The sequence below is a fragment of the Lepisosteus platostomus genome, chromosome 9, assembly GCF_059453375.1.
Source record: "Lepisosteus platostomus isolate fLepPlt1 chromosome 9, fLepPlt1.hap1, whole genome shotgun sequence".
In the NCBI taxonomy this organism is placed as follows: domain Eukaryota; kingdom Metazoa; phylum Chordata; class Actinopteri; order Semionotiformes; family Lepisosteidae; genus Lepisosteus; species Lepisosteus platostomus.
In genome coordinates, this window is record NC_142619.1 from 49,441,222 (window position 1) to 49,468,887 (window position 27,666).

General features: G+C 37.1%; 1 protein-coding gene across 2 annotated transcripts in view; it reads right to left on the reverse strand.

The window, feature by feature from the left end:
* plxna4 (plexin A4) overlaps nt 1–27,666 on the reverse strand; it is a 345,804-nt gene that overhangs the window by 140,975 nt on the left and 177,163 nt on the right. For both annotated transcript variants that reach the window (XM_088645402.1, XM_088645401.1), the window contains one exon: nt 5,536–5,636. In XM_088645402.1, coding sequence (XP_088501528.1) covers nt 5,536–5,636 — 101 coding nt within the window. The remainder of the gene's footprint in view (nt 1–5,535; nt 5,637–27,666) is intronic.

Consider the following 27,666-nt stretch of genomic DNA (forward strand, 5'->3'; position numbering starts at 1 on the left):
AAGTTGGTGCTAGTGTTAATGAAATTGGATGTCTTCTTGGTTTACCAGTTACTGCTGTTCGTAGCGTATATGGGGATTCAGAAAGCATCCATGTACTGTAAGTGCTGATTGTGCAGCACCACTTTCTTCAAAAGTCAATTCTGAAGAAAATTAATCCTCCGGCAGAGAAACCCTTAAGTGTATACTGTAATTGCTTCGTTATTCTGCAATTCATTTTTCATTGCACATTTCATGAACATAAACACCCCAGAAAATAACAACATCATACAGTATCAGCATCCTGATCTGTGATTAAGAATTGAGATTTTAATACAAGGGTGATTTCCATGCAGTCTTCTACCTTTGCCTTAATGAAATTATGGAACATACAATATGATACTTTTTTTTAAAGTTAAACTTTGTCTACAGATTGTTATTATAAGAAATCATTATTAGTTTTAGGAAAATAGCACAAACAGATGCTTGTTAATCAATGACATAAGTTTCCTCCAGTAACAGGTTGCAGCTGAAACCCCTACTGTACCCAAAGCTTAGATCTGGCCCCTGTTGTTTCCTTACATCAAGCTACACATTGCCATATGGTAGACACATAGAGACACTGATCAAAGCTGTGTGCATTCACAGTTAAGAGCGTGTATGTACTTTTAACACTATTAAGACACCAGACAAGGTACAGTAGGTTCCCACAATATTTACATCAAGGTCTGCAATTATAATCTAGTCACTCAGATGAAGAAACAGAGAGAAACTAGTCCTAAGTATGATATTTTTTAAACAGCATTATTAAAAATCACATTTGTATGATTAAGACGCAAGTCACCCCTGAAAGCAAATAGACTTCAAAGAAAATTTTAATTAATATTTAGTCTGCTTTATTCACTCACACAACACTAATAAAAGCCCATGGCATTCCCACTGTGAGCACTTTTTTACATTAATGCTCCAGTTCCATAAACCTGCATTGAGATATCATTTTAGTCATGCATTGTTTTCTAATACACAGTCAATGAGCGGCAAGGAAGACTGTAAATATTCTGGATATGTTTTGTCTTCATTAATTCAGCAAACATTGCAGAAAGCAACTTAATATAAAGGCAGGAAGTAAACTGTTACTAGTGAAATAGTTATTACTAACATTTCAATGAGTGAGTCACACATGCAATAGTATTTAATTGGATTAATGATTAAAACAGCCACTTGAGAGACCTGTAACTTCTGAAGCACAAGTACGCTAACAATGGTTTTGGTATGGTTTGGTATTTCTAAGAAGGCACACAGTTCACTCAAAAGAGGTCATGTCTGAGACACAACTGTGAAACTATTGTTTTGTCATTCTGCTGACCTTCAAAGATGTCTCTTCAGAACTGTGCTTAATCAAACCTACTCTTAGATAGTACAGTTCATCTTCGTCTCCCCTCCAGCATCCAGCATGTTCTCTCTGCGAACTGCAGATTCCATATCAAGACAGAGTTTTGCACCTCAACGTTTTAACATCTATGTTTTGTTCCTTTTGAAAAGATTTACAAAGTAGGCACACATTGTCTTGTACAAGCCAACAGACAGTTCATTATTGGACCTGGTTGAGATGCATGAAGCAATCATACTGTATAAACCCTGAGGAGTAATGAGAAAAGTCTGTATGAGGATATGAGACTGACTGCTGGTGCAAGCGCTGCATATTCCCACACATACTCCACATGTGTTTCTGAACTCCTCCTGTTCTTATGAGTTCCCACTCTAATATCCTGCAGTGGGAAATGAAAGAATTGTTCCACATTATGAACAACTGGGAAATGTGTGTATATATATAAAAAGTTATAAAAGGTAACAGAAGTAGTTCTCACACAACTGGATTTTGCCAAGATTGCAGTACTCAAGACACAATCACAGTTCTTTGGTCAATCCATTCCCTAGGTAATGCCATTTCTGACAATGACAAAAAAGCTAAGAGTTTCCGAGAGCTTTTTGTTTGTTTTATTTTTGGATCTGGTTCTTAAAAAAAAGCTGATCCCGATGAATAAATTGCACCTGCCACTTTTATCTATACAATGTAAGCTCATTAAAACCTAACGGCTACTGCTACCAGAAACTGATGACACATTCAAGCGTTTCGATACACATCTGTTTCCCAGAATGGACACGTTGGAGCTGATTCAGGCTAGGTAACCAAAATAAAAAGAGCAATTTTTTACTTTTATTTTTATGTTTTCGAGAGGTGGGTGAGGGATGTGCTTTAACATCAGCTATAAAAGATCAATATTGTATTAACTGTAGCACTCAATAACAGCACTGATACTCCCCTAGCCACACAGTCCCTGTAGAATTGCTTCCCACAGTGGTGCTGAAAACGGCGATCTAAGCCCTTTTTTCTTTTATGTTTTAATCAATAAGAATTGTGAAGCTGAAATGGATGGCGTGGCCCTTTGATTTCTGTCGTCAGTGCTACATGCGAGACCCTGACCTTTCCTCTAGAGCTAGCATGCGGTCAGGCAGTGTCAACATTCCTGATGACGTTAAATGCTATTCTGTTCCAGCTTTTCTGATTCTGCTTTCCTGAGGGGCTAAATGTGACACTCTGAAATTGTGCCACAGGCCTGGAGCTTGATCCAAAGAAGTAGCTAAGAGCTGTATCCCCTGTAAACAACAATACATAAGTGTAAACTATATCAAGCATTATGTGTCAAACAGAAAGACGACCGTACAACACAGGGTCAGCTCTGAAGATTTGTGAAACCACTGATTTTACTAATACACACTTTGATTTCACTATCTTCACCACAAGATGTCTGGAAAGTGTCAAAGGTTTCTCGATGTGTCTCTCTTGGCTCATATTTACACTGGTGACTAATTTTCAGAGAAATCTGTGCTCTCCTTCACATGTCGCAAATCAGAGGAGAAATGGATTTGTTTTCTGTGCTTTCTGGGTTATAAATGACTTTAGATCGATTTGAAATTGGATGTCTTAGTCCAATGGAATGGTCACTGAATTTTGCTCCCAACACTTTTTTTTTTGTTTGGGCTGGAGTGTGATTGTTGAGATATTGGAGTATTTTGAAACAAATCTCTGGCTCTAGTGAGAGAATCTCATAACACACACAGCTACTCCAATCTAACATTTCCTGTGACAAGACTTCCAGCCTTATATTTTCCAGCCTCTCTTTATTGATTTGTTGCACAGTAGGTTTCATATTCTTTTGAAAACACAGACTGTACAGCTGGAAAAAAAATATTATGGTTGAAAACTGTTTCTTTTGCTATGCAGCAGTATCTTCCAATACAAAGGAGCCAAAAAGAACAAGAACATGCCCCAGCCTGCCTTCTAAAAAGAGGTCTAGGATTACCTGGGGTCTATTAACTATTCTGAAGACTTTTACTAAGAAAGGTAAACTCGGGGCCAATCAATTAGGCAGAGCTGTTTATCTCATATCAAGTTGCCTGCTTCGATGAGACATAGATGTTATTCCTGGCTCTCGGCACTGGGCCAAGTAAAGTAAATCCAAGTAGGGCCAGTCATGTGTAGAATACTTTCCAATAACGAAAGGCTTGATGGTTTTATTTATTGTTTCATCATTATTCAATTTCCAGACACTAATCCTCTTCATATATCCACCACTCATGCCCCCTGTGCAAACGGACACTCACTGGGCAACAAAATTCTTTTTTTTTTTTGCCTTCGCCCCTGGATACTAATTTCTTCACAGCAGGGGAGAGATGGCTCACATTCACTTCCAGTGCTTTGTAAAACAGATACTATGTTTTTGATTGTGTTTAATGTCACTGCAGATCAAACACATTTGTAAGTATTTCTGGATTGCATGCAAATCTAAAACAATTAGGCCTATTTTGCACAGCATGCTAAACATACATCAAAAATAAATCAATTGGTCTTAAAATACAGTATATTTATTTTTTATAAAAAATAAAAAACACAGATTCTTTAATACCTCAGTCACTCCCCTATTATTTGAACTCTTTTATTGAAACATACTATACAATGAAACAATTGTGCCTTTAAGCTATTAGTTTGTACTATAAATATTTGTGTTCTCCTACATTCTTGCCCTTCAGAAAAGCAATAAAAAGGACAAGGACCATAGCTTTGAAATACTGCAACTCCTGAGTTTACAGGTTTCATCTTTTAACTCCCCTATATTTTCATGCTGTGGTCTGTTGCTACATCTTTGACCTTCACAAGCTAACAGATCTCTATGGGCACTACATTTCCTCTGTACCAGTTCTAGAATTTACAAGCCAGGCCAAACTAGCAAGAAGTCCCCCGAGGCCAAAGAAGAGGACAAGTTACCAATTTTCAATTTACACCAACTGAGTAATTCTCTGGGCCTATTGAGGCCCTCTCCTATCAGACATAGATCTAGGCTTGTGGGAAAGAGAATCGTTATGGCAACGGGAGATCTGGAGCCCCATTTCTTGCCACACTAGCGGGAACCAATCAATGCTCTCTATGGCTCTTGCTCAATGGAATCGAATTTCTAGTTGAAAAATTAGGACAGGGATTTGTGGAAATCTATCCCTAGGCCTTGGCACCATGCCTCTCACCAGGAACTTAATATCAAAAAGTATCCATGGATCACAGAACAGTCACCAGGGTCTTTCAAGGACCAAGCTACTTTTACAGGTCTGTAGAGCAGCAACATGCCCCCGAGTCAAACCTTTCTGAAAAATACTGACTGCAAGAGTTAAATCATTCCAGATTTTGAACTTAATGCTGAACAATCCGTCCATCATATTTTTTTTTCAAAATCAGCAATATCACAATGACCTCAAATTAAATGTTTGCCAGGGAAAGAGTATACAAAAGTATGTTTTTATAGATGATCAAATTGCTAATAAGGTTTTTAATCAAAGGCCATTTTAGAATGGAAAAAACAATTGTTTGCACTTGGATGAAACAGTCACATCACATCATCACTTTCAATAGCTTATTCAATGCTTATTCAATTCTGGGCCACGGTGTCCCGGAGTCTATCCAGGGAAGCACTGGATGCAAGGTGGGATACACCCCAGACAGGATGCCAGTCTATCGCAGGGCAGACACGCAGACACAAACACATAAACTCTCACACACACAAGGGAAGTCAATTAACCTACCAGTATTAACCTACAAAAGTCAATTAACCTACCAGCATGTCTTTGAATTTTGGCAGGAAACCAGAGCACCAGGAGGAAGCCCAGAGGGAGAACATGCAAACTCCGAGCAGATAGCACCCCAGGAACTGAACCATGCCACAAGGCAGCAAAGCTAACCACTGTGCCACCGTGACACCAGTATGATATAGTTTTTAATTTAAATCAAATAAAAATATATATACAGTATACAGAGTGTTCACTACCAGTTAAGCATTACTGATGAACACCAAAGGCTAATCTTCGACGTGCATCTTTATATTTTAACTATACGATTAGTTCAATGCAGGGTTGTGGTGTAATCTAAAACGCCACAAATTATTTAAAAACATCGGAATGACCTAAAAACAGTGAGAGCAATCACTTACACACAATTCCGTTTTCACTTACGTATTGTGCAGCACACACCACCCGCAGTGGGGGTCCCCAGAGCCCAGACACTCGCTGCAGGTCGTATACTGTCCACAGGACTCCACCGGCACCCGGGTCAGCTAGGAGATGAAGAGGAGAAAATTAAAGTCTTTCGCATCACTTCTCAAGTCAGCGGCAGACCGGCGAAGCCGTGAACCCATTTACACTTGGAAGTGCTGCAATCTCCTCCGGAGTTTTAACCTCACACAGTCTGATCTGTCTGGGTCTCGCAGGGAGAGAGAAGGAGAATGACAGGGAGAGGGCTTTCGGCAAGTTTCTGATTTAATTTACAACGTGCCCTCTGTTTTTTTTTTCTTTTAAATTTTTTTTTTCCTCCTAACAATGAAAATCTAATGTTTTCATAGGAGCCAGCCATCTATTTTGTGAAGGTTATAATGACCGGATCAAATGCCCATACAGTACATTTGCCTTTGCACAATCTAAATATGAAAGTATTAACGTTTGTTTGTATTTTTACAGTTATGTTTAAACATAATTTTATGTTTACACAGTATTTTTACAGTTATTACATGTGGGTCTTCACAGAAGAAACAATTCAGGTGGACCCAGGGAACACTGGACTGTTCCTTTGTGGAATTAGGTAACTGCTGTTGCTGGAGTTAAAGCCCATGCCAGGGACAGAGAAGCACATTGGACCAGAGCTCTTTCTGGTTTCTGTAGTGTGAAGCAGTTTACAAGCATGTGACACCCCCCTGGAGAGGACACCAGTCCATCACAAAGATTGCCCCAGTAACACTGGTCTCCCACTTATACACCTGGGTAGACTAGAGCAACTGGGGTACACCGCATCACTCAAGGGAACAACAGCAGTCCCTGCTGTGAGGACATGAACCCACAACCTGTCAGTATTGAGTCCAGTGGTATTCTAGTGCTATTTTTCCATCATAAAAACAGTTCATTTTCTTATAATGTCTTAATTTACTATTCACGAGAAATTTCCTGCCACAATTCTTTTGTCAAACCCTACTCATTTAAACTTTATCAAGGGAAGCTCAGATACCGTAGCTTTAAAAATAAGAGAATATTTACTTATTATTTTTTAATACTTACAGTAACTTAGTACTATTTCTTCCTTATTTCTCATCCCATCTAGATGAAACATTTTGAAAACAACCGCAATGTAGTCATTAACATGGAAATCAGATGCAACATTTAAGATTTTGTTCTTGTAAGAAAGTGAAAGGTGAAATTCTATTTCACAGTTAAACAAGTTACCAGGTATTCCTTTACATGGTTAAAGTAAAATAATTTAGTAGATCTTTGCTAGAATATCAATAATAGAAACCTCCAGAGAAGGAGATTCAGCTGTGGGAGTTTTTCTGAAGAAATTACTTTGTGACCGTGTTTTAGTAGTGGTGATAAATGACAGATCTTTTACAGTGGTGACCCTTTTTGTTCGGCTACAGCTGGTTATTGACGGTCCGGAGATACTGTGAAAGAAAGTGTGGCACATGACAATTATCAGTGTCTGTCAAAAAAATGGGATAACTTTCATCATTTTTGACAATGAGAATCTCAAAAGTTTCTCTGGGCAGACCTCCAAATGATTTCTGTTGTGTTAAGTTTGTTAATCGCTAGGTGATACTGTAGTTCTAATGTTTTTTTTCCTTCTCTAAATTTAACTTTTAAATTAAGGTACTTGGAAATCCAATATCCAGCACTCAAAAGTTGGGAAATCTATGACAAATCAGCATAACAATGCCAGGACAGACATGAACAGATGCTCATATTGTCACTATTCAAAATAATTTAATCCACAATGCTGGTGTACAGCACAACCCCTCCTCCTCACCCATTGTTTCTCCATCCATTGTGTTCTGTACTTGAGTCGTCAGGCCATGCCTGGTCTAAGAGGCATTCTTGGCATTTCTAGAACATTCTGAGAAGTATCTCTAACGCTCAGTTCAAACCTTGCACACCATTGGATTCTCCTGTCTCTGTTGACATGCATATTCAGGTATAGTATTGTCGTCCAAACACAACTTCCTGAACATTAATGGACACAGTAAGTGCTTTATGATCATTTTTATATTCTTTTTGTAACAGAAATCTGGACTGTAAGTATACACATTTTCCATTATCTGCGGACAGTACAGAAACATGTCCACCATGAATAAGGAGGACCTGTTCTATGTAGTTAATAGAATGCATATACAGTATATTATCAATATTCAGAAAGTGACACTCTCAATTGGATAACAGATCTTGTATAAATAGAATGATTCCAATGATTTGAAATAGAATGAACAGTGGAATGATTTTTAAACAAAAGGATCTGCACATTAAACAAGGGACCCATAGGGCCCAGAAAGGCAGCAGATGATGACCTAGTTACTGTATGTGTTTTTGCAGGTTTTTATCTCGAGGAACCAGTGAGGACTAAATCAGTACGCCTGCACTACCAAGGTAGTTATAAATCAAACTGCTTTTTTAAAACAACAGGTTTTGACAGAATGAAATTGCTTCCTCAACTTTGCTTTTTAAGAGTTAAGGTATTTTAGCAGTTTACCAGGGCACTTTTGATCTCATGTTAACTCCTAAAATAAAGCTATTACCATCATTTCTATTAACAGGCACAGTCGTGCACTTTCGAAATGTGCTCTAGATCTTTTCCACGAGAGGTAATGCAACCTGTAATGATGCATTTTAGGCTGTAATTACCTCACAAAAACATTAACGTAGTGCACTTCTGACTCATGCATTTTATTTACTTTTTCTTTACCACGTCTGGATAGACTTAGGTGAAATAAGAGCCACTGCAATGGCACACATCAGAGCTCTCCTGTATACCTGCTATTTTTAGATGGAAAATATTACCACAGCACTGGAATAGCAGCAGTGGTGCCTGTCTTGTGAAAATACCATTCCCAGAGAAGCAAAGGAGTACACAGTCAGGGTTTCAGGGGGTGATTGTTATCTCAGGTCCTAGCAGATTCATGAAGTACGGAAGAGTGCAGGGATGTTCTTTATTTACCAGAGACTCTGTTGCACCACTGAGGTGTAAAATTCTAAATCATTGTGCCTTTCCTTTCATTTTATGCACTACTCTGCCTTTCAAAGCCTCATTTAAAAGGCAAAGACAATACATACACCAACATATTTTAATACACATTCAATACAAAATACAGTGCCCACATAGGCATGCTGTTTTCTTCTCTGCCATCAGTTAAACACGGTCTGATCTGAAGACAACAGAAACTCATCATTTAGGCATCTGTATTTAGTTTCACACTTAAATAGGATTTAATTGTACTGTGGACTAAATCAGTGCAAGTGATCAATTTAAATAGAAACGTATATGGTGGTGGTTCTTATCTTTTTATTTTCTTTGTGTACTTGAAAGCAGCAAAAAAAAGGGAGGGAGAGCATAAAATAGGTTAAATATACTACATCGGCATTAACAAATGAACACCTCAACACAGAAAGGTTTATATCATGTAGGTGTCAGAATCCTGAAAATCATTTCTGTGCCATCTATCTCCTGCTGTATGTCAGAGTAATCAGTAATCCACCATTCACCTACAGCATCCAGGCATGAAGTTAATTACATGTTTGAACGCAATAAGGGCAGTCCAGAACACTATGCAATGCAATGTACAACCCTTCTCCACCTACACATATAACTGTGTGTTCTTTCCTTTCATCTATATTTTAAAAAGATGTTACTTCCAGATTAAAAAGCAAAGCATCTCTAAAAAAGCTGTAATTGTTAGTGGAACTACAGCACATATCAAAATGGCTCAATGCGAAAGGACACCATTCTCGCAAAGCTAACAAAGCAACACAGAATTTTACATCTCCAAAGGGTTAAACCAACCCCAACAGCACGCCACACATATTGTTTAAGTGGCTGAATAATTGTTCAGTGAGGCCGCTTCTGCCTGCCTATACCTGAATACTGCTGTGATTGCTAATTAATTTGTCGTCTAAAAGGGCACTCAATATCTTTGCTTTCTCAAGCATGAAGTGCCAGATAAAAGTCCTAGCCTTTCAATACAACTATCTTAGAGGACACCTTGCCGCCTTTCACAAGTAATAATGTCAACTCAAAGCTTTGCTTATCAATATTTATTCACACACAATACCATACTAATTGATACTGTACATAACAGTTTTACCTTGTACCACTACTATTATAACGTGTAAAATATGACTGTGATATTTCTATTTTAGTCCTATTAATACCAACTAGATTCCATCCAGGGAGGCACGGTGGTGCTTGGTCATTAGCATTGCTGTCTTGCAGCGCTGGGTGCACTTGGCCTTGGGTTCAATTCCTGGGGTGCTATCTGTATGGAGGTTGTATGTTCTTCACATGTTGGCCTGGGTTTTCTCAGGGTGCTCCACATTCCAAAGGCATGTGGGAAAATTGACCCATGGCAAATATGAGCATGTCTGTGTCTATGTGTGTCCCACTATGGACTGGCATCCCATCCAGGGTATATCCTCCCTTGCATCCTTTTCTTGCCGGGATAAGATTCCATCCAGAATAGAAGGAATATTAACTTTAAAAGAATCCTGGCCAAGATCTATAAGCTGAAAACTTTGATGCAGTGTTAACAGCATTGCATCCGGAGCGGGTAGCATGCTTTACCATTACGTATACTGTATTCATTTTGTTCTGCTTTTTAAAGATGCCACTAATTAAAGAAAAGGTAAGTGATTGTTTGTGAGCAGGAACATTTAAATATAGTTCTTAGTCCAAGCATTTCTCTACAGTAGTCCTATGAAAAATGCATTTTTCTTTCTGAACACCTGTGTGAAAGTGCAAAGTAAGGGTTTATTGCTTAAGAAAGCTGCACTGTATGCACAGTTAATATTAGCTTCTCTAACTGAAAACAGGTCGAAATACTTTCTTGTAGAAAGTTGGGTGCTTGGACAGCAAAAATGCAGGAATTTAGGATTATCTAAAAACAGCACACCAATAATAGTATTTTCAACACCTATATCGAATCTGAAGGAACAGATGCATTTTTTTTAGAAAACATAATATTACAATGACTTATACCTTCAACATCATAAAATGGAATATAATTAAAATTTAGTATTCTATATTCTATAAGCATAGTATATGGGTAAGATATCACATATGACAACATCAATTATGTCCAATTGGAATATGTCTATGGTCTGAGTATGACTTGGGCACACTGGGTATTGATCAATTACAGAGCCCTCCAGATTCATTCATACCTTCAATCAACTACAGTAGGAACAAAAAACATAATACAGCAGAATGTGTTATGATTGGGGTGATATCTCTCACTTGAAAAAAATCTAATTAAGATATTCTGTAATCATAATAGCATGACAAAGAGCAAAGTCATATTTCGTATAACTAAATTCAAGAAAACAAGAGGGTCACATTTTGTTGAAATTACATGTTTAAATAAAAATAAGCAAAAACGTATCTATAATAATATTCTGCTTTTTGTGCGATGGAAGTGCGATAAAAGCCATCAGAATGTACCCTGTGACCAGTTCCCCTGTAAGTCCCTTTTACACTTAACAGAAACTTATTGGTGAATGCTAAAATAATGCCTCAAACAAACAGAGAATAAATTAATTCCACTTAAAGTTTATGCTGAAACTGAGATGCCATTTCAAAAGCGCTTCAAAACCTAGATATATTTTAACACCCTTCATCAAGTGAAATGCAATTAATATTTAAGTTAGAGTTTACCTACAGTTCAATTTTCCATTTAATGTTTTTTAAATAATGAAATATACAGTACATACAGTACAGTATATAGTAATAAAACAATTCTAAGAATTAATTTCCATTTATTCAATCAAGGTTACATTTAAGGGCTTCTCTTACAACTTTTACTTTCTGCTTGATGTCAACCGCTGAAAAAGTTTCACTTGTGAACTCCTAAGGGTTTCCTCTAGAAAAGATTTAACATTTTTCAATCCCTGTGCCATTGTTCAGCAAACAGAAAAGAAGACACATTCATTTCTGATGCTCTTGAGCTGGAAACCACATATTTGAAAGGCAGCGAAATTATAATAATAAATGAACTAAAATTGCATCCCATCTAGAACCTCAAGGTATTGCCAGATGTTGGAATTAATTATTTTTCCTTCAAGGATTCCCGGCAGCAATTAATATACATTTGGCATTTTTTGACACATTCACTTAAAACTGAAAGCTCCCTTGTCTTTAATTAAAATTAAGCTGTTTCTCGTTGCATTTTTAATCATTTGTTTATTAATAAATTACTAAAATACATGCAGATGAAGAACAAACTAAGCAGCGAGTAGGGGAAGAGGTTCTAGCCTTAATGCTGGGAAAACAGAGCATTGCATTGTTCACCAATAGCTTGTGCTGTCACCTATCCTATGTAAAACTGAGATTCAGAACCAACTGTAAGTGACTGATGCTAACTGAACATGTACAGTATCACATGTGGCTTTCAAATCAAATTCAGCCAAAAGTCTAACGCGCATCAATTCCTTCTTACGAGGATTTGATTCTGCTGCCTTCACAGTTACTGTGCATTTTGATGGTGCTAAATTGTAATTCATTTAGTGACTGTTGCCTAAAGCACACCTGTAGGTTGGACTGCAGCAGCTCTCTCACTCTCTCATTATAAGCATTCTGAAAACTTCACCACTTAAATCAATAAATACACAATTTAAGTGGAAAGGCTGGCTGTTCGACCACTCATCTCACTCATATTTAACTTTTAAACGTTTCCACTTTAACATTAGTATTCAGTAGATTAGGCATTTTGATGTTAAATTAAAGATACATGTACAGACCAACTTGCTAGGTTAGTTAGAAATGAATTAAAGAGTAAAAATTGCAAAGCTATTAACTTAAAAGGGTTATATACATTATAAAGAAAGGAAATGAAAAGTAAAAATGAAGATAAATGAAAACAAATCTTCACCACTTAAACCCATTTGAGAAATTAATTAAACCTAAACATCTAAAACAAAGGCGTTATCACACAATTACAAGTGCAATGGTGTCATGAATGTGTATTCTTCAATTTGCTCTTTTCGCAATGTAATATGATATTAGTGATTTATGAAAATCTCCAACAGAAGAACACTCTGTTTCTCTCAGTACCACACGGGAGTACTCATACTCTAGATGTCATTGATTTATTATAATTGAAACTGCGGAAATGTTTCAGATACAACACAATTGTGTGATGTACATATTCTTTTAAGGATACATTTACAATAATGAGTGATGAATGCTGAGCAGTTTTACTAGTTGTGAATATCTGCTCACAAGGGACAGGTCACACATTGGATCCATGAAGCTTCCGATCTTGTTTTAACAGTAATTAAAGGACTATTGAGCAATACTGTACATCATGAACAATACATACCAGCACTAGCCACCCCTGTTACTTTATCAGTAATAATATTCTATGCTATATATTTATATCATATTCTAGAGCTTCTTTTTTAAAAAACATATTCAACATATTGCTGTAAGAAGGGCTTACCTGTATGTTTATTTGATGTTCTTGTCATTTTCATTGTGTCTCATATTACTGAATATTTGCATAGTAACTGTTTTGTAAATACATATGAACTTGTACGATATTCGTACACAAACAGTAGCTAAAATGTAATTATGTCAATTTCTTTTATCTGTTTATGTAAGTATACATTTATTTTGAAATAACAACTGTACAGTCGCTTAAAAGAAACCACATTATTTACATTGGAACTATGCATAATAACACAACTATGTTCTTCTGGTATGATGAAACTTTGATGCATAAACGTACTGTAAGCGTGATTTTTCAGCTTTATAAGGTCAGGTATTAATTAGGAAGAACAGGAAGGCCTCAAACTTGCTAGCTTAGTATTATTAGTAGTATTATCGATTTGAAAAACAACAGCCAAAATACAAAAAATAAGCAGTCTATAGCCCAATTTTCACACAAGGGATGTTTCTGGCTTTTTTAAATGTATTCTTCTGTCTAGCTTGAATTTTCTGTAATATTTTCAGACAGTCCTGTGAAGAAGAACAGCATGCAGGCAGAGCCTGGTTACTTATACAGTATGTGGATATACAATGCCAGGATATTGTACATATCTGTCATCAAAGTCACAGTAGGCAGAAGAATACACTCATTAGCCTGTTACATTTCATGCCATGGCTCTTTGACCAGAGATTGTTATACACTGCAGATTAGATGCCTAAGTGTTAAAATATAGCATATTAATATATCTGATTTAATTCAGCAGATGAGGCTTTAATCTACAGTACAAAGCAAAGTAGAGGATATGGACACTAACACAGAAATCTGAGCATCAGAGCTTGGAATCTATGCAGAGTTGCAACACATATTTTTAATATACCACTATTGTTACTGTACTGTATATTATCATGTCTGCCAAAATATAATATAATATAAAAATGACCTTGGTATCCCTAAGTATTCAACACATTGTAAACATAAATTAAAACTGATTGCTATCCTAAACGCTAAAAATGTCAATGTGTACAGTAAGTCACATTTCCTGTGGTTCGATTAATTAACAGCCACGTTATACCCAACATGGAAAGACACACTAGCACTCAGTGCCATGGGTACCATAACCACTCTAATTAAAACAAATCCAGCCATGAAGTCTTTTGCTTGTGTTTGGTACACTATAACGGATGTGTTCCTGGGGTTTGGAGAGTGGAGGGAACACGCTCTGTTCTCTTTGCAAGCTCTTCCAAAACAAGATCACACGTGCTAATCTTTGATTTTGCCAGGACTGAACAATCAAACAAAAGGCAGCATATACGTGCAACAAAACAGGTTTGCCGAGGATCATAAAATAATGGAGACTTTCACTATGGATGAAGGAAGAGGCCGAAGAAGAGAAACATAAAAGAAAAGTTGTACTGCAACCTTAGCATGAAACAGATTGTGTAGATGATTGATTAGAAATGCATTGCAAGATGATCACTAAAACAATAATTTCATATTGAGGGGCAGATTCTAGTTTGCTTTCAATATAAATTTTTACGCATGTGTCCAGTGTCCATGTTATATTACTGTAAGTTTTAATTAAGTTTTAAATTCAACGAAAATTGGACAGTTTCTTCCAATAGCTTGGAGGGGTGGAGATCTATGCCAAAGAACACTAAATCTGTCAGGTGAAAAAGAAGGCCAAGACAAATCTGGACAACATTGCTGTTATTGGAATAGCAGGAGCATCAGTGTGGAAAAACTGCAAATATGATACTCATTATCCCACAAATCCATTAGATTATTGTTCATTCATCTTTCTGCAGTCTAAGAGGATTTGCTCTGGTAGATAATGAAGGCAGTTGACAAACAGCAGATGAGGGAAATAAAATGCCACTTTTTATATCAGGCATTTGTGTATAACTGATTACATTACAAGTCACAAGTCAATAACATTCTCTTAGCAAAGTGCTCTTAAGATTCAAAGGAAATTTTTTGGTCCCTTATCACGAATTCTCTGTATTCTCTTCTACGATTGGCTAAGAGAAAAGGGGCTCATTAATAATATCTGAGGAGCTCAGCTGATCCAAGGCAAGAGATGTCCTACATTCTGAGATAAATATAGATTGTCCTAAATGTTCAGCTTCTTATGCATCTTCTTAACGAGCTGTTCTCCCACAAGGGTGTGGATATGACAAAATCCTATTCAAACATTCTCCATCTTAAGCCCAGCTTAATACCTGGAGCTTTCAATAACCTAGGATATATATTTGTTCTGAACTGTAATCCTTAAAGCTCACCTTTATTCTACTGCTTCCAGTTCATAATTAAGAAGCAGTAAGCCATTTTTCCGGCTCCAGAAAAGCTTCTCCAATCCAAGAGACGGAAATCACAGTAACCAAACAATATTTAATGCAATCAAAAATAAAGCAGGCTTTGGTTAAGGTTTTCCTTGCTATCTCATTAGTTTTTTCAAGAAAAAACACCAATTAAATACTGCAATTAAGACTTTCACACAATTACTTACTGTAAACGATGTGCAGAGCTAGAAGTGCTTACATTTTTATTGGGTTTCTTTAAAGGTCATAGAAGTGCTTCCCTCTAGTGTGTTTAACCTTGCTGCCACCAGACATTTGCATGATCATCTTTCTTATCACAGACTCATAGCTGTGTTTGCAGGAGACTCTGGCTACCCCAAAATTAACAAATACGTTCAGGAAACAAAGCTTCGTGTCCATCATAGAACAATGCTTCCTGTCTAAGAGTACACAGATACTGTATCTCAGCCAGGTCTGTCCTCTGAACAAACAACAGAGTCAGGCCAAAGAATGATATAATGTCTTTCCATCAACTTTTATAGTTTATAATGACATCCCTCCAAGAGCAAATGAGAGTGTTGTAATTGGATATTGTTGTACTGCTTGTCTAAACATTTTAAATTATCAGCTGTAAAGACAGATTTTTATTTTATGTGTTTGGTTGGAGACTGAGATGCCCTTAAATCACACTTGTATTTATGCTGTACAACTAAATTCCCTTTTGCTAGTGCAAAATCTGGAATGCACTGATTAGCTATTTTTTAAATAGTCCCAATTAGTTTTTAATTGTACATTTTTAGTTGTTTCATTTTCAAAATTAAAAATTGTGAAGACAGATGATAAACTGTACTGCTGTATTTATGGTCCTTCTTATACAGTTAAAAAGTATATTCTGGGATATCTTAGTGTGTTTCTTCTTTCTGGTGCCTTGGATATGAAGAGTACTGTATGTTCCACAGCTGTTACCAGTGCAATACATGTGAGTTTGAAAATTTTGAAGGAGTTAGTTTGTTGAACATCGCAGTGTAGAGGTCTTTCCATTGTAGTCAAGAGTAGGTACTGTAGGATGTGAATTCTAGAAAACTACATAAAAATCCATGAGAACCTTTCATGATGTATTTGAGAATCCAACTCTATTGGGCCCCTGAGCAAGGTCCTTAACCCCAACTGCTCCAGGGGTGCCATATAAATGGCTGACCCTGCGCTCTGACCCCAAGCTTCTCACCCTGTCTGTGTGTCTCATGGAGAGCAAGTTGGGGTATGTGAAAAAAACAAATTCCTAATATAAGAAATTGTATATGGCCAATAATGCCACATACTTTTATTTCTATGGTAAAGTATTAAATATGACTACACTGGCAAAAATGTCAAGAGGACTGAGGAGAAAATTGTCCAAAAATCATGTACAGTAAAACCTCAGTATTTCCAAGTGTTAGGAACCTTGAAGTCTCTGCAAATGGTGAATTTGAGAATGCAGACTTAATATCTTATTTGGTATATCCTCAGCTTGTAAAACAAGCATTTTTGTACAGTAGTATTACTTTTGTGATAACTGTTGATTGTTTCAGGATTATTGTATTTATTATTGTAATTATTGTATTTCTTGGCAGTGGGTGCTTTTTATGAAAATGAATACTGTAAACTTAAAACAAAGCATTGCTGTCCCCCCATATTTCAAGTTAACACATGCAAACAACTTAATTAGACCACTGTTATGGTATTATAACTTAGCCTGTATAATATATGTTTTAATTTAGCATTACATATTTTATTACTATGAAAAATACAGTACCACTGCACTGTATAAATGTTTCAGTGGAAACATCAGAGGCCGGACGTAATAGTGGGGTTGTTGGCTATTACTGAGTGGAGGTTAGGCTAATTCTGTTACTTCTTTTCATTTCTGACATTATCTGTCTCCTGAAGAGACACAAGTATATGAGAGCGTGCCCACTTAGGGGACTGAATGTTTTTTTCTTGTAATTTAATGTTTCTTTTATTTCAGCGCATAACGCTAGCATACAGGCATTACTTTCATATTAACAATAATAACAATTTCTTACACTTATATAGTGCTTTTCTGGATACTCCACTCAAAGCGCTTTGAAGGTAACAGGGACTCTCCTCCACCACCACCAATGTGCAGCCCCACCTAGATGATGCAACAGCAGCCAAACCGCGCCAGTACTCTCACCACACACCCGCTATCAGTCGGGAGGAAAACAGAGTAATGAAGCCAATTCATAGATGGGGATGATTAGGAGGTCATAACTGGGAAAGGCCAGGTGAAATTGTGGCCAGGACACTGGGGAAGCACCCCTAATCTGGTACCACAGAGAGTGCGGAGCTTGGTTTTATGTCTCATCGGCACCTTTATTTGTAGTAGTGTCCCCCTCACAACACTAAGGACCCACACAGACCGTAGGGTGACTATGCCTTTACTACAGAGAGCGATGCAGGTCGGGGGATGTACTGTAAATTCACCAGATGAAGATGCACAAGCGGGTGCCTGCATTTGCTCTCCTACTACACAGCCAGGTGTGAACAGGTGATTTAGTAAGCGAACAGCTGGTTGGGACAAGATGGCAGCTCTTGTCTGAAATGCAGTCCCCAGAAAGATATGGATAATGACTTGCTGTCTTTAGACACTTGAGAAGTCAAATAAATATGTGACATTTAAAACCTGGAAGCTGAGGCTCCCGAGGGTGTTAGTCTTGATGTGTTGTCCAAGAGGAGAGCAGATCCCCCATTCTGCACCTGCAGTAGTGGGAGAAAGGGAAGGAAGCATGCAGGCGCAGTGAAGTGTAAATTATAGGAAGTTTGTTATTTCTGGAAAAGAGTTTATGAGAAGAGTTCCTGACCGAGTCTTAGGTAGTGAAGGAAAGCTTTTTTTTAATAAGAGTTTTAAAGACCCGCCTATTGAAAAATCCTGTTATGGTCTCAGGTATGCCACAATCTGTAAAGAATCCATTAGCAAAAGAACAAAAAATACATTTTGGTAGGTTGAAATTTACTATTGCAAACCAAAAGGTGTTAAAGGGTTTACTATTCTAAACAACTTTTAAAAATATAATGCTTTAGGTGACTTAGAAGTGTCTCTTAGATTTTAGATAGTTTGTGACACTGGAATGAGTAAACACTTCCAACTTCAAAGCAGTGATAGTATTTGCTGAGGTCTGGGGGCTCCCTGGAAAAGAAACAGTTGTAAAGTTTACCTTACTATACTTAGGCAAGTTGTGGATTAATGATTGTCAAGGAGCAGTACAGACACACACATTATATGGGGAAAGGATGAAGGAAGAAACAAGAAGCAGGCAACAAGGAGAAGATAGAGGAGTCCAGAGGAGTAGGAACTTGAAGCTTGCGCCTTCATGATCATCCAAACAAAACCTGACTGGAGCTAAGTATTTGAACCTTGTTAAGAGAAAGCGTGCTCTTCTGTGTTTTTAGGGAACCTGGGTTTCCTGGGTAAAAGATACCTCAGTTAGAAACCTCTTTCCTGCTTAGGGTGCATTTTTATGGATAGGGATATAGGCTCCCATTTATTTTGTGGCATCTGGGGTGCAGACAGAGAGATTTAACTGCAGGTTGCTTAATATTTAGTTAGAAGGCAGCTTCGCTTTTACAGTATTTGGCTTCTGTAGGATATTAAGAGTTAAATGCCTAATAGCAGTCTGGGGTTTTCTGGGTGACCAGAATGTTAGGCCTCTGAAATGCCTTGTTTGTTGTATGTTGTGTGTAGTGTAGTTTGTGTTTTGTAACACAATTATATCAGCTGCTTGGGTATATTCTGGAAAAAGCACTTACAAATTAGGGATTATGAATAATTATTTTACTTATTGATTTAACAGCTTGGTCAAATCCTGATTTTCACCGGTTTCGTAACCCCCCATTTGTAACAATATATATCATACAAGTCCTATAAACCTCCTTTATGTTGTCATGACATTGTACGACTGGTTAGAGAGTGGCAGAAAATAATGCTACAGTGATGAGAATTTATAATACTCTTTCGTTATAAAGATTGAGGTCTGTGTGGTTCCAGAGAGCTGAAGCATAATAAATCTGGAATCTTTTAATCTAATCAACAGTATCAATTTAATATTGTTGCAATAAAATAGATCCATTGTGGAGGCTGAAACTGGAGAACTGACACGCTTAACTACAAGATGAACACCTTGAGATAAGCGAAGAGAAATTAGAAGCAGGGAATGTAAGAACATGAAATATGGCTGACTTTATTCCTTTCGATAGCAAAAGTGGAGAAAACATCAGCAAGGGAGAATTTTACACAATTTACACTCCTCTTCTGGTGCCCAGGCGGGTCCTTTAACTGAATTTTACACCGATTCAGCAATGTATAGTGGGGGATGAGTAAGACCTCTTTAGGCCTCAGGGAGAGAAATGAAAATGCAATTATGTCGTTCCTGAACCCCTACCCTCTCTGTTCTAACTGGATTTGCATTCTGCCTCGGATGTTCAGTTACAGAAGCACACACAAACGTTTCAAAACCAATTCTTGCAGAGCTGTGTTATCCAGCCCTCGGGGCATTCGGAAGCAAATAAATAAACAGCGTGTTCCTTTTCATGCAATGCATACTGTATACAGTGCTATATTTGAGATGTGTAGCTGCTCGTGTTTTTGAGTGAGTGAATTTGTTGTTGCCTTTGCATTTGAAAAAAATCATTTTGTTTTACATTATACTTTGGTTACATGTTTTTGGGTGTTGATGCGTCTTCTACAACCAAGTTCTGTATGCTGCATACAAAACTGTACTAAGGAAAATCTGTATTGCCTCTTCTGAAATACACAGAAATTCCCTCTAGCAAAAACCAAGTATCTAAATAGCAAGATTTCATAAATTCTGCTGTGCAGGTGGGGATTACAAGGTGCCCTAGTGATTGTCATTAAACATATGAGTATAACTGAAATTAAAGGTCGCTTATAATAAGCATGCTAGATGAGATATATCACTTGAAAATCCTATTAATTTCCATTCTATATCCCTAGTCACCAGAATAAATTTCAAAATCTGAGATACAGCTATTGTCACATGCAGAGGTCCTTCAGGTTTCCTTCCAACATATTTAACAAAAAAAGGGTATCAAACAGTAAAGAACAGACACACTGACATATCTACTGTACGCTACGAGGGCATAAGGTGTTTTTACTGGATCATTTAGTACAGTGATCCACAGCCCTGTAGGTTTTACATAGAACTCAAACTCCACAACGACTAAAGACTTGGAAACAGCTGTAATTAAGACCAATTAAGTCAGTAATGGATTCAGTTAGGTCATTAAGTGCTCAGGTAGAATGAAAAACCAAAAGACCCTGTGGCTTTTCAGGGCCACGTTCACTGATTTACTACATTCTGGCTCACATCATGCACTGAAAAGTCAAGAATAAGAATTTTGAAACGTGTCAAATTTATACTGGGAAACTCCAAACCCCCAAAATTCAAATTTGACTTTCCGTACATTGTTATTTACTAAATTAAGAGAATCAGTAAAATTAAACAAAAGTTACTGTTAAAAGCATATACTGTTCCTAATGCAGTGTATATACAGTACTCTATTAAGAACTGTACGACATTCTAGAGAAAACACACCAAACACAATGTTGCAATTTCATACAGCAGTTGGCATTTCAGTAAAACAGAAAACCTTGGGGCAACCAATCTAGCAATAAAATACAATAGACATATGTTTTACTGGATTTTCTTTTCATACGGAAAAATCGAACACATTTTTCACTGTATGTATACTTTAAGTTTTTACTTTGGTTGGAAACTCAGGAAAGGATTGTTTACTGTATGTTAACGGTAAGGCCCAAATGGGTGTATGTTTAAATCTGATATTACCCAGCTACTTATTTCTTTCTTTTGCATACTTATACAGACACCCTGAAGGAGCTTAATTAAATTTATAATCCAGGTCAAGTGTTGTATTTGAATAAAAAGGTGTAACTGTAAACAAAACGGGCTACTTAAAAATCTAATAAGGCCAAGGTAGGTGGAGTGATTTCTAGTGTGAATAGCTATTTACGATGCTTGTTTCAGGTTGCATAGCCAGAGGTGGATTATAAAAATGTTTTATAATCAGAATCAGTCATTTTGTGCATGTGTGAGCTGACAAATCCTTTCATATGCAGTCAGTACCATTGGAAGGACCAAGTATTGTCAAATGCATTTAAGAGACTTTTGCAGCCCAATGGCAGTACTCTAGGCACAATGAATGTAATATATGGAAATGCACTTGATCTGTTTGTAGCACTTTCTATTTGGAAATACGTGAACTGTGTGCGATTGTATTAAGCATCCTACTTATATCACTGATAATTAATGATCTGCAGTAGAATATATTTTCAAAGAAGCATAGTGATAGCGCTGTAAAAAGCAAGGGAGAAGATCAGACACAGGAAGGAGGCGATTTAATATCAGTGGTCTAGAGAATTCGGTAATTTCTAGAGACGGAGCCTGCTAGAAACAATATCTGACTAAGCAGCCTTCTCTATCAAAGCCACCTGTGATGTGATTGCTGGAAACAGAAAAGTAGATACACAGTATGGACAGAATGACAGCAGGAAAATGAACAGAAGAAAAGACCATCCTCCCCAGTTCTTTACTGACTGACCTGAGTCCCACATTTTACTCAGAATGCATTTTCTGATATAAATATGGCATTAACAAAAGAGATGATAATTTCAACGTTTAATCCCATAGCCAGGTACATGCCATGCACTATGGGCTTTGAGTTTTTAATCATATATGATATTTGTATCTTTCTTTTATCCTGAATAGGAGTACAGATAATTATGTCTACTGTGTAATACACTTTTAATTTCAAATAAAATCAAGACAACTTTAAATGGAAAAAGATACTTTTTTCTTTGATATTAAGGTCAATTTAAACATTATTGTCCTTGTTCAAATTCCAAAGTAAAAACAAAAGTGGACACAATATCATTGCTGTTCCTAAAACATTTTCCATGATATCTGGTATTTTGTAATGATAGACTGGTATCTTTCTTAAAGCAAGTATTTATTTAGCTTTAATTATATTGGTAGCCAGAAATGTACAATTAGCTGCCTAATCATGTTGATTAATGAATGGGTTTCTTGACAGAGAACAACTGTCACGTGGCTCTGTCAGACACAGTTCATGAATTAACACAAGAAAAGTGTTTTTAGAGTGTCAGTTAATAACACTAAAAAAGGCATTTTACATAATATATGCTACAGTGGCATAATAGTATCTCATATATAATCTATAATGATATATAGTAATATGGTAATTTTAGAAATATATTAAACATTCTAATGTTCTGACTCGTATGTCCATATGAGAACGTACTTTAGAAAGTCACTACTGGATACAATGAAAGGTTTAAAACAGTGCCGTACACTGCATAAAGCTAGATAAAAAGAGTTTAAAATATTAAATGTCAATCATTTACACACAGTTCATGTATGATTCCATATTATTAGGAAATAATTCAAAGAGCTTTACCCCAGGTTAATATTTCAAATGTTTTTCATCACAGCTGCAATGGACTGGTATCCTGCACAGGGTGTATCTTGCCTTGTGCCCAATGCTTTCTAGAATAGGTTCTGGGTCACTCTACCCTGAACTGGATAATCAGTTAGTGAAAATGATGGTGATTATTTAAACCATTTTTTGGGTGAAGTGCAGTTAAAACCAAGAACAAGAGGCACTTTTTTACATTAATAGAGTTAAGAGAACAAACTACCTACTGTACAGTAACTATGTCGAGCAAGCTGATATCCTGACTTTTTTTTTAAGAAACGTAGAATAACCTATTCAATAACCTACAGTAGATGAACCAAATGGCCTCTTATTGTTTGTAACCTTTTTAGAATTTTATAATCTGAGGTTAAACTTTTGCATGTACTACGTACGTCTAGTTCTGGGTATTACCCTTGCTGTTTTTTTTTTTAAAACACCATTTCAAAAATGTAAAAATACAAAGATTTTTCAACACCCACAACTGCAGAAGTCATATAAAATATAATTACCCCTAAACTTTAAAGTCATTTCAATAGAAAAGGCTCATTCTACTTTTTCGAATGCTTTTCTTTACCTTGCAGCTATTGATTCATATACCATTATAAAGTTCTAAGTGTGTAACAGCATGACAAGTAAATTAATGGAACTAAGTTATACTGTGATCTACTAGTCTGTTACAGTGGATAAAAACAACAGTACATAATTTATTCAGCACATCTTGGATTCTAAGAAAGTGTTCAACGTAGATGATTCAGCCCCAGTATTGTAAGGATACTTTACACCACCAGCAATGTCGTTTCTGTTAGGTTTCCAATTTTGCACAATATGACAGAATTATGAACATGGCTTACTGAACAGCCTTTATGTTCCTTTACAGTTTCCTTTTAAAAAACTTGTTAAACTTAAAAACTGAAAAAAAAATAGGTTAGTACTTCTATGATGTTCAGAATGTAGTCTGAAGCAAAAAAAAAAGAGTTGTTATCCATCCCTCCACAATTAACTACCATCTAGAGACACAAAAGGCTCACAGCACAGCAGCGTCCTGCTCAACTCTCAGCAGGACTGAGTCAGAATGGCCATCTTGAGAACCTGCCTCTCCATTTTGCTTCATATGCTGACGTACAGTTGGAAATGCTCCTTACCAAAACAACTGTGCTTTTTAGTAACCCCGCTGGCTTCCTGGTAACCTAAACCAACAATACAACTGTGGAGAAACCACAGGGGCCTTAATGAGTTGAAATTCAACCTATGCCCAACACAACTCTAATCTACTTAATGCAAAGTGCTATCCTTCACTATGGCACCAGTCCTGCTATCAAAAATTCGTTAGTGAACATGTGCATTTACTTCTGGAACAGCAGGACATTTACAATCGACCAGCCATCATGTTCAGCTGTTCTTCCGTTTTTAGTTTTATTTTTGGAAGCTTTCTTCTAAAACCCATACATGCAAACTGCTGTTTAATTTAAAACTGGACTCTGCCATGGTCATTAATGCCTTTTTTTTTCTCGTTTTGCTGCAAACCAGGGGGTTCATAAAGAAGCAAGCCTCGGAACACTCAACTATAGGATTGTGTTTACCCTGCCTGCATGTCCATTAGCACATCTCTGTCTGTTCTGTGATTCCGATGTTTATGTGAATCAAATAATGGGACCACAATCGATTTTAGCTGGACCAAGATACTGGGCCCAATCTTTTATCACGATGGAAACCTTATATGAAACAGAAATCCCACTCTAATGTGCCGGTCAAAACTGAAGATTAGTCTAAGGCACAACAATAATTTATTCACTTCAGTCCTGGAAATGTTACGTCATAATTTCTGCAGTTTTAACAGAAACAGTAATCAATGTCATTATCAATATCTACTGCTTGCCACCAGCCCAACAGGTGGCACAGTGGCACAGTGGTGACCATTGCTGCCTCACAGCACTGGAGCCCTGGATTTGATCCCAGACCTGGGGTGCTATCTGCATGGAGTTTGTACAGTATGTTCCTCTCTTGTTTGGTTGTTTTCCTCCTACAGTCCAAATACAGTAGGTTGAATTTCAGTTCATTAAGGCACCAGTCTGAGGACAGAGGCCAGATTCACTGTACAGCATGGCAGCACAGGGAGAAGAGAAGAGAGAGATCAAACAACCGAAGGACGGACGCAAAGACTTAAGAGTGTGAATTTTTTTTTAAATTATTTTGTATTGAAGAGTCTCCAAGAGTTTCCAACTGCTTGGAAGAAGTTTCAGAGAGACTTGTTTTCTAACTTTATAAGCGCATTGAATTTTATTGTAGAGGGACTGAAGAAGTTAGTTAGAATCTTAAAGGCTTGAATTATTGTTTTGTGTGGTATTTGACTATTTTAGTATTTTCCCACACAATGTACATAAAAGAGCACTAGTCATAGAGCCCAGAGATGTAAAATTATAATAGACTGGATTTTGGTTCTCCCATGATGCCCAATTGCTTTAGCAGCTGTAGGTTTGTCAGCGAGTAAATGAATTCCCTGGTCAATCGTATATGCTTCCTAGTGAATTCAAGTTCTGATGTTTTCACTGCAACCTTCACAACCAGTACTGTACAGTATATTTATTCTTTTCCTGGTCTGCAGCAGCATTTCAGAAGAACTTAAACAAGAATACTTGAGACACACAAATTCAAAATGTCTCATTTTCTTATCATGTGCATGTTGCCCCTCAGTTTTGTTCTAGAATAAATCTAGAATGCTCTACTAATGCTTGACATGATATGAACTCTTAAATGTCATTTAGGAGTTAATGACATATGAAGCTGTGTCTTTTTTTTTTCTTTCTTTTGATGAATATGAAATACTCCAATATTTCCCTGTAACCTGCTGGTATGTTTGAGTGTATGTGGTACGAATGAAGTGTGAATGATACTTACCTTTTTTTGTTTCCCTAAAATCACTGCAGTGTTTCCCCCAGTGGAGTATTGTATTGTGTTGATCAAGATGGCCACCAGTCACCTTTCCTGTTTGTAGTATCCCACAAATGATCTTAAAGGGAAAGGTTACTGGTGGGCCATCTATAAATAACAGATGTAAGGTTATTTGTTTTGTTTAAGTGAATATATAACTGTTGCATGACTCTGTTAAAATGTATATGTTTTTATGGATGGTTAAATACTTTATTTTGATCAAATTGCCCATCTCTGTTAAATGTCTGTTAAAAAACATGAGGAGTCCCTTTAAGAGGATGGTCCTTGGAGAGGAGGGGCTATAAAAGGGACTGGGAGAGCTCAGTATGGAGGGGGGTGCCTTGGAGGGAAGGTGTGCACAGAGTACTCCTGTGAGGGTTTTTGTTTGTTATCCCTATTTGATGGCAATAAATCCAGTTTTGTTTGCATTTGAAGACTGCTGTTTGGGAGTTTCTTTTCTTTTGAGCCAAACCTGGTGGCTTGGCAGGTGACAAGCTGAAGTTACTTAGTTACTTAGTGTACAGGAGTAGTTTACAACAGATCCAAGAAAGGCAGCCGTGTCCTTGATGCATTATGGGAACTAGGCAGACAGGGGCAAAATGAAACTAATTCAGGGTAAAAAAGGGGTGTTTAGGTAGTTGCATGATACCTTATTTAATACTCAAAAATGGGACATTATTTGCAACATTTCCTACAGACATTACACAACATTCCCAAAAAGTCTTAATTTGACAGGGGAATCGATGAGAACATGTTTTGTATCTGAAATAACCCAGAGTACCTTAAATAAATATCTATCCATATGGATCCAAGGATGAAGACCTACTAGACACAAACGGCTAAAGATATTGTTAATAAACATTTGGAGTCCACTGTACTGTAAACCCATGGTGATCATGTTTTCTAGTTAAATAATATACAAAAGGAGCTTACTATTTCAATTCTGTTTATTTTATTGTGTTCAATTATTATATATGTGTCTCTTGTTAATTGTTTAATTGAAAAATTAAAGATGATTAGCACTGCTGCCTCACAGTGCTGAGGCCCTGGGTTCAGTTCCTTGGGTGCTCTAGTTTCCTCCCACAGTCCAAAGACATACTGGTAAGTTAATTGGCTTCTGGAAAAAGAGTGAGGGTGTGTGTGTTGGTGTCTGTGTATGCCTGTGATGGACTGGCGTCCTGTCCAGGGTGTATCCTGCCCTGCACTGTTGCTTGCTGGGATAGACTCCAGCTCCTCCGTGACCCTGAATTGGATAAAGTGGTTAGAAAATGGATGTATGGAAGAAATTAAGGGGACAGTAGAAGACACTAGAGATGATATATCATGAAAGACATTACTACAACTTTGTCCCATAGCATCCAAGATTAGTAACTAATAATAAGGGAATAAGTACAATTACTTTGCAATTAAATTTGAGAATCTCTTATATTATCAATGCTGCTTGAAGAGGATTTGATGTATTAATGGAGAGGACAAATCATTGACAGCATCAGTGTTCTCTCACAAGCAGGTGCTACAAGCACTGAAACTATCGGCACACTTGGACTGAACATGTTGTCTGGAGGTCAGACTCCAAACTTCCAGAGATAGCTCCCTTCTCCCAGCTTAGCCAAGGCAATTGCACCAGAGGAGTGCAAACAAGGCATTTCAAAGATACAGTAGAAGCTAACATGAAGAAGTACAACATCAATATCAACTCCTGAGAGATGTGACCTTTGTCTGAAGAGCATGGAGCTCACCATGACTGGATTGCATGATACACAACCTGATATCTCCCGACAAAACACCTGCTCAACTGGCCAGAGATCCTCTATTGTCCTTATCTTTCACCTTTGGGTTCATGAAAGACAGTCATCCTTGACTGCAACAGACAGCCAATG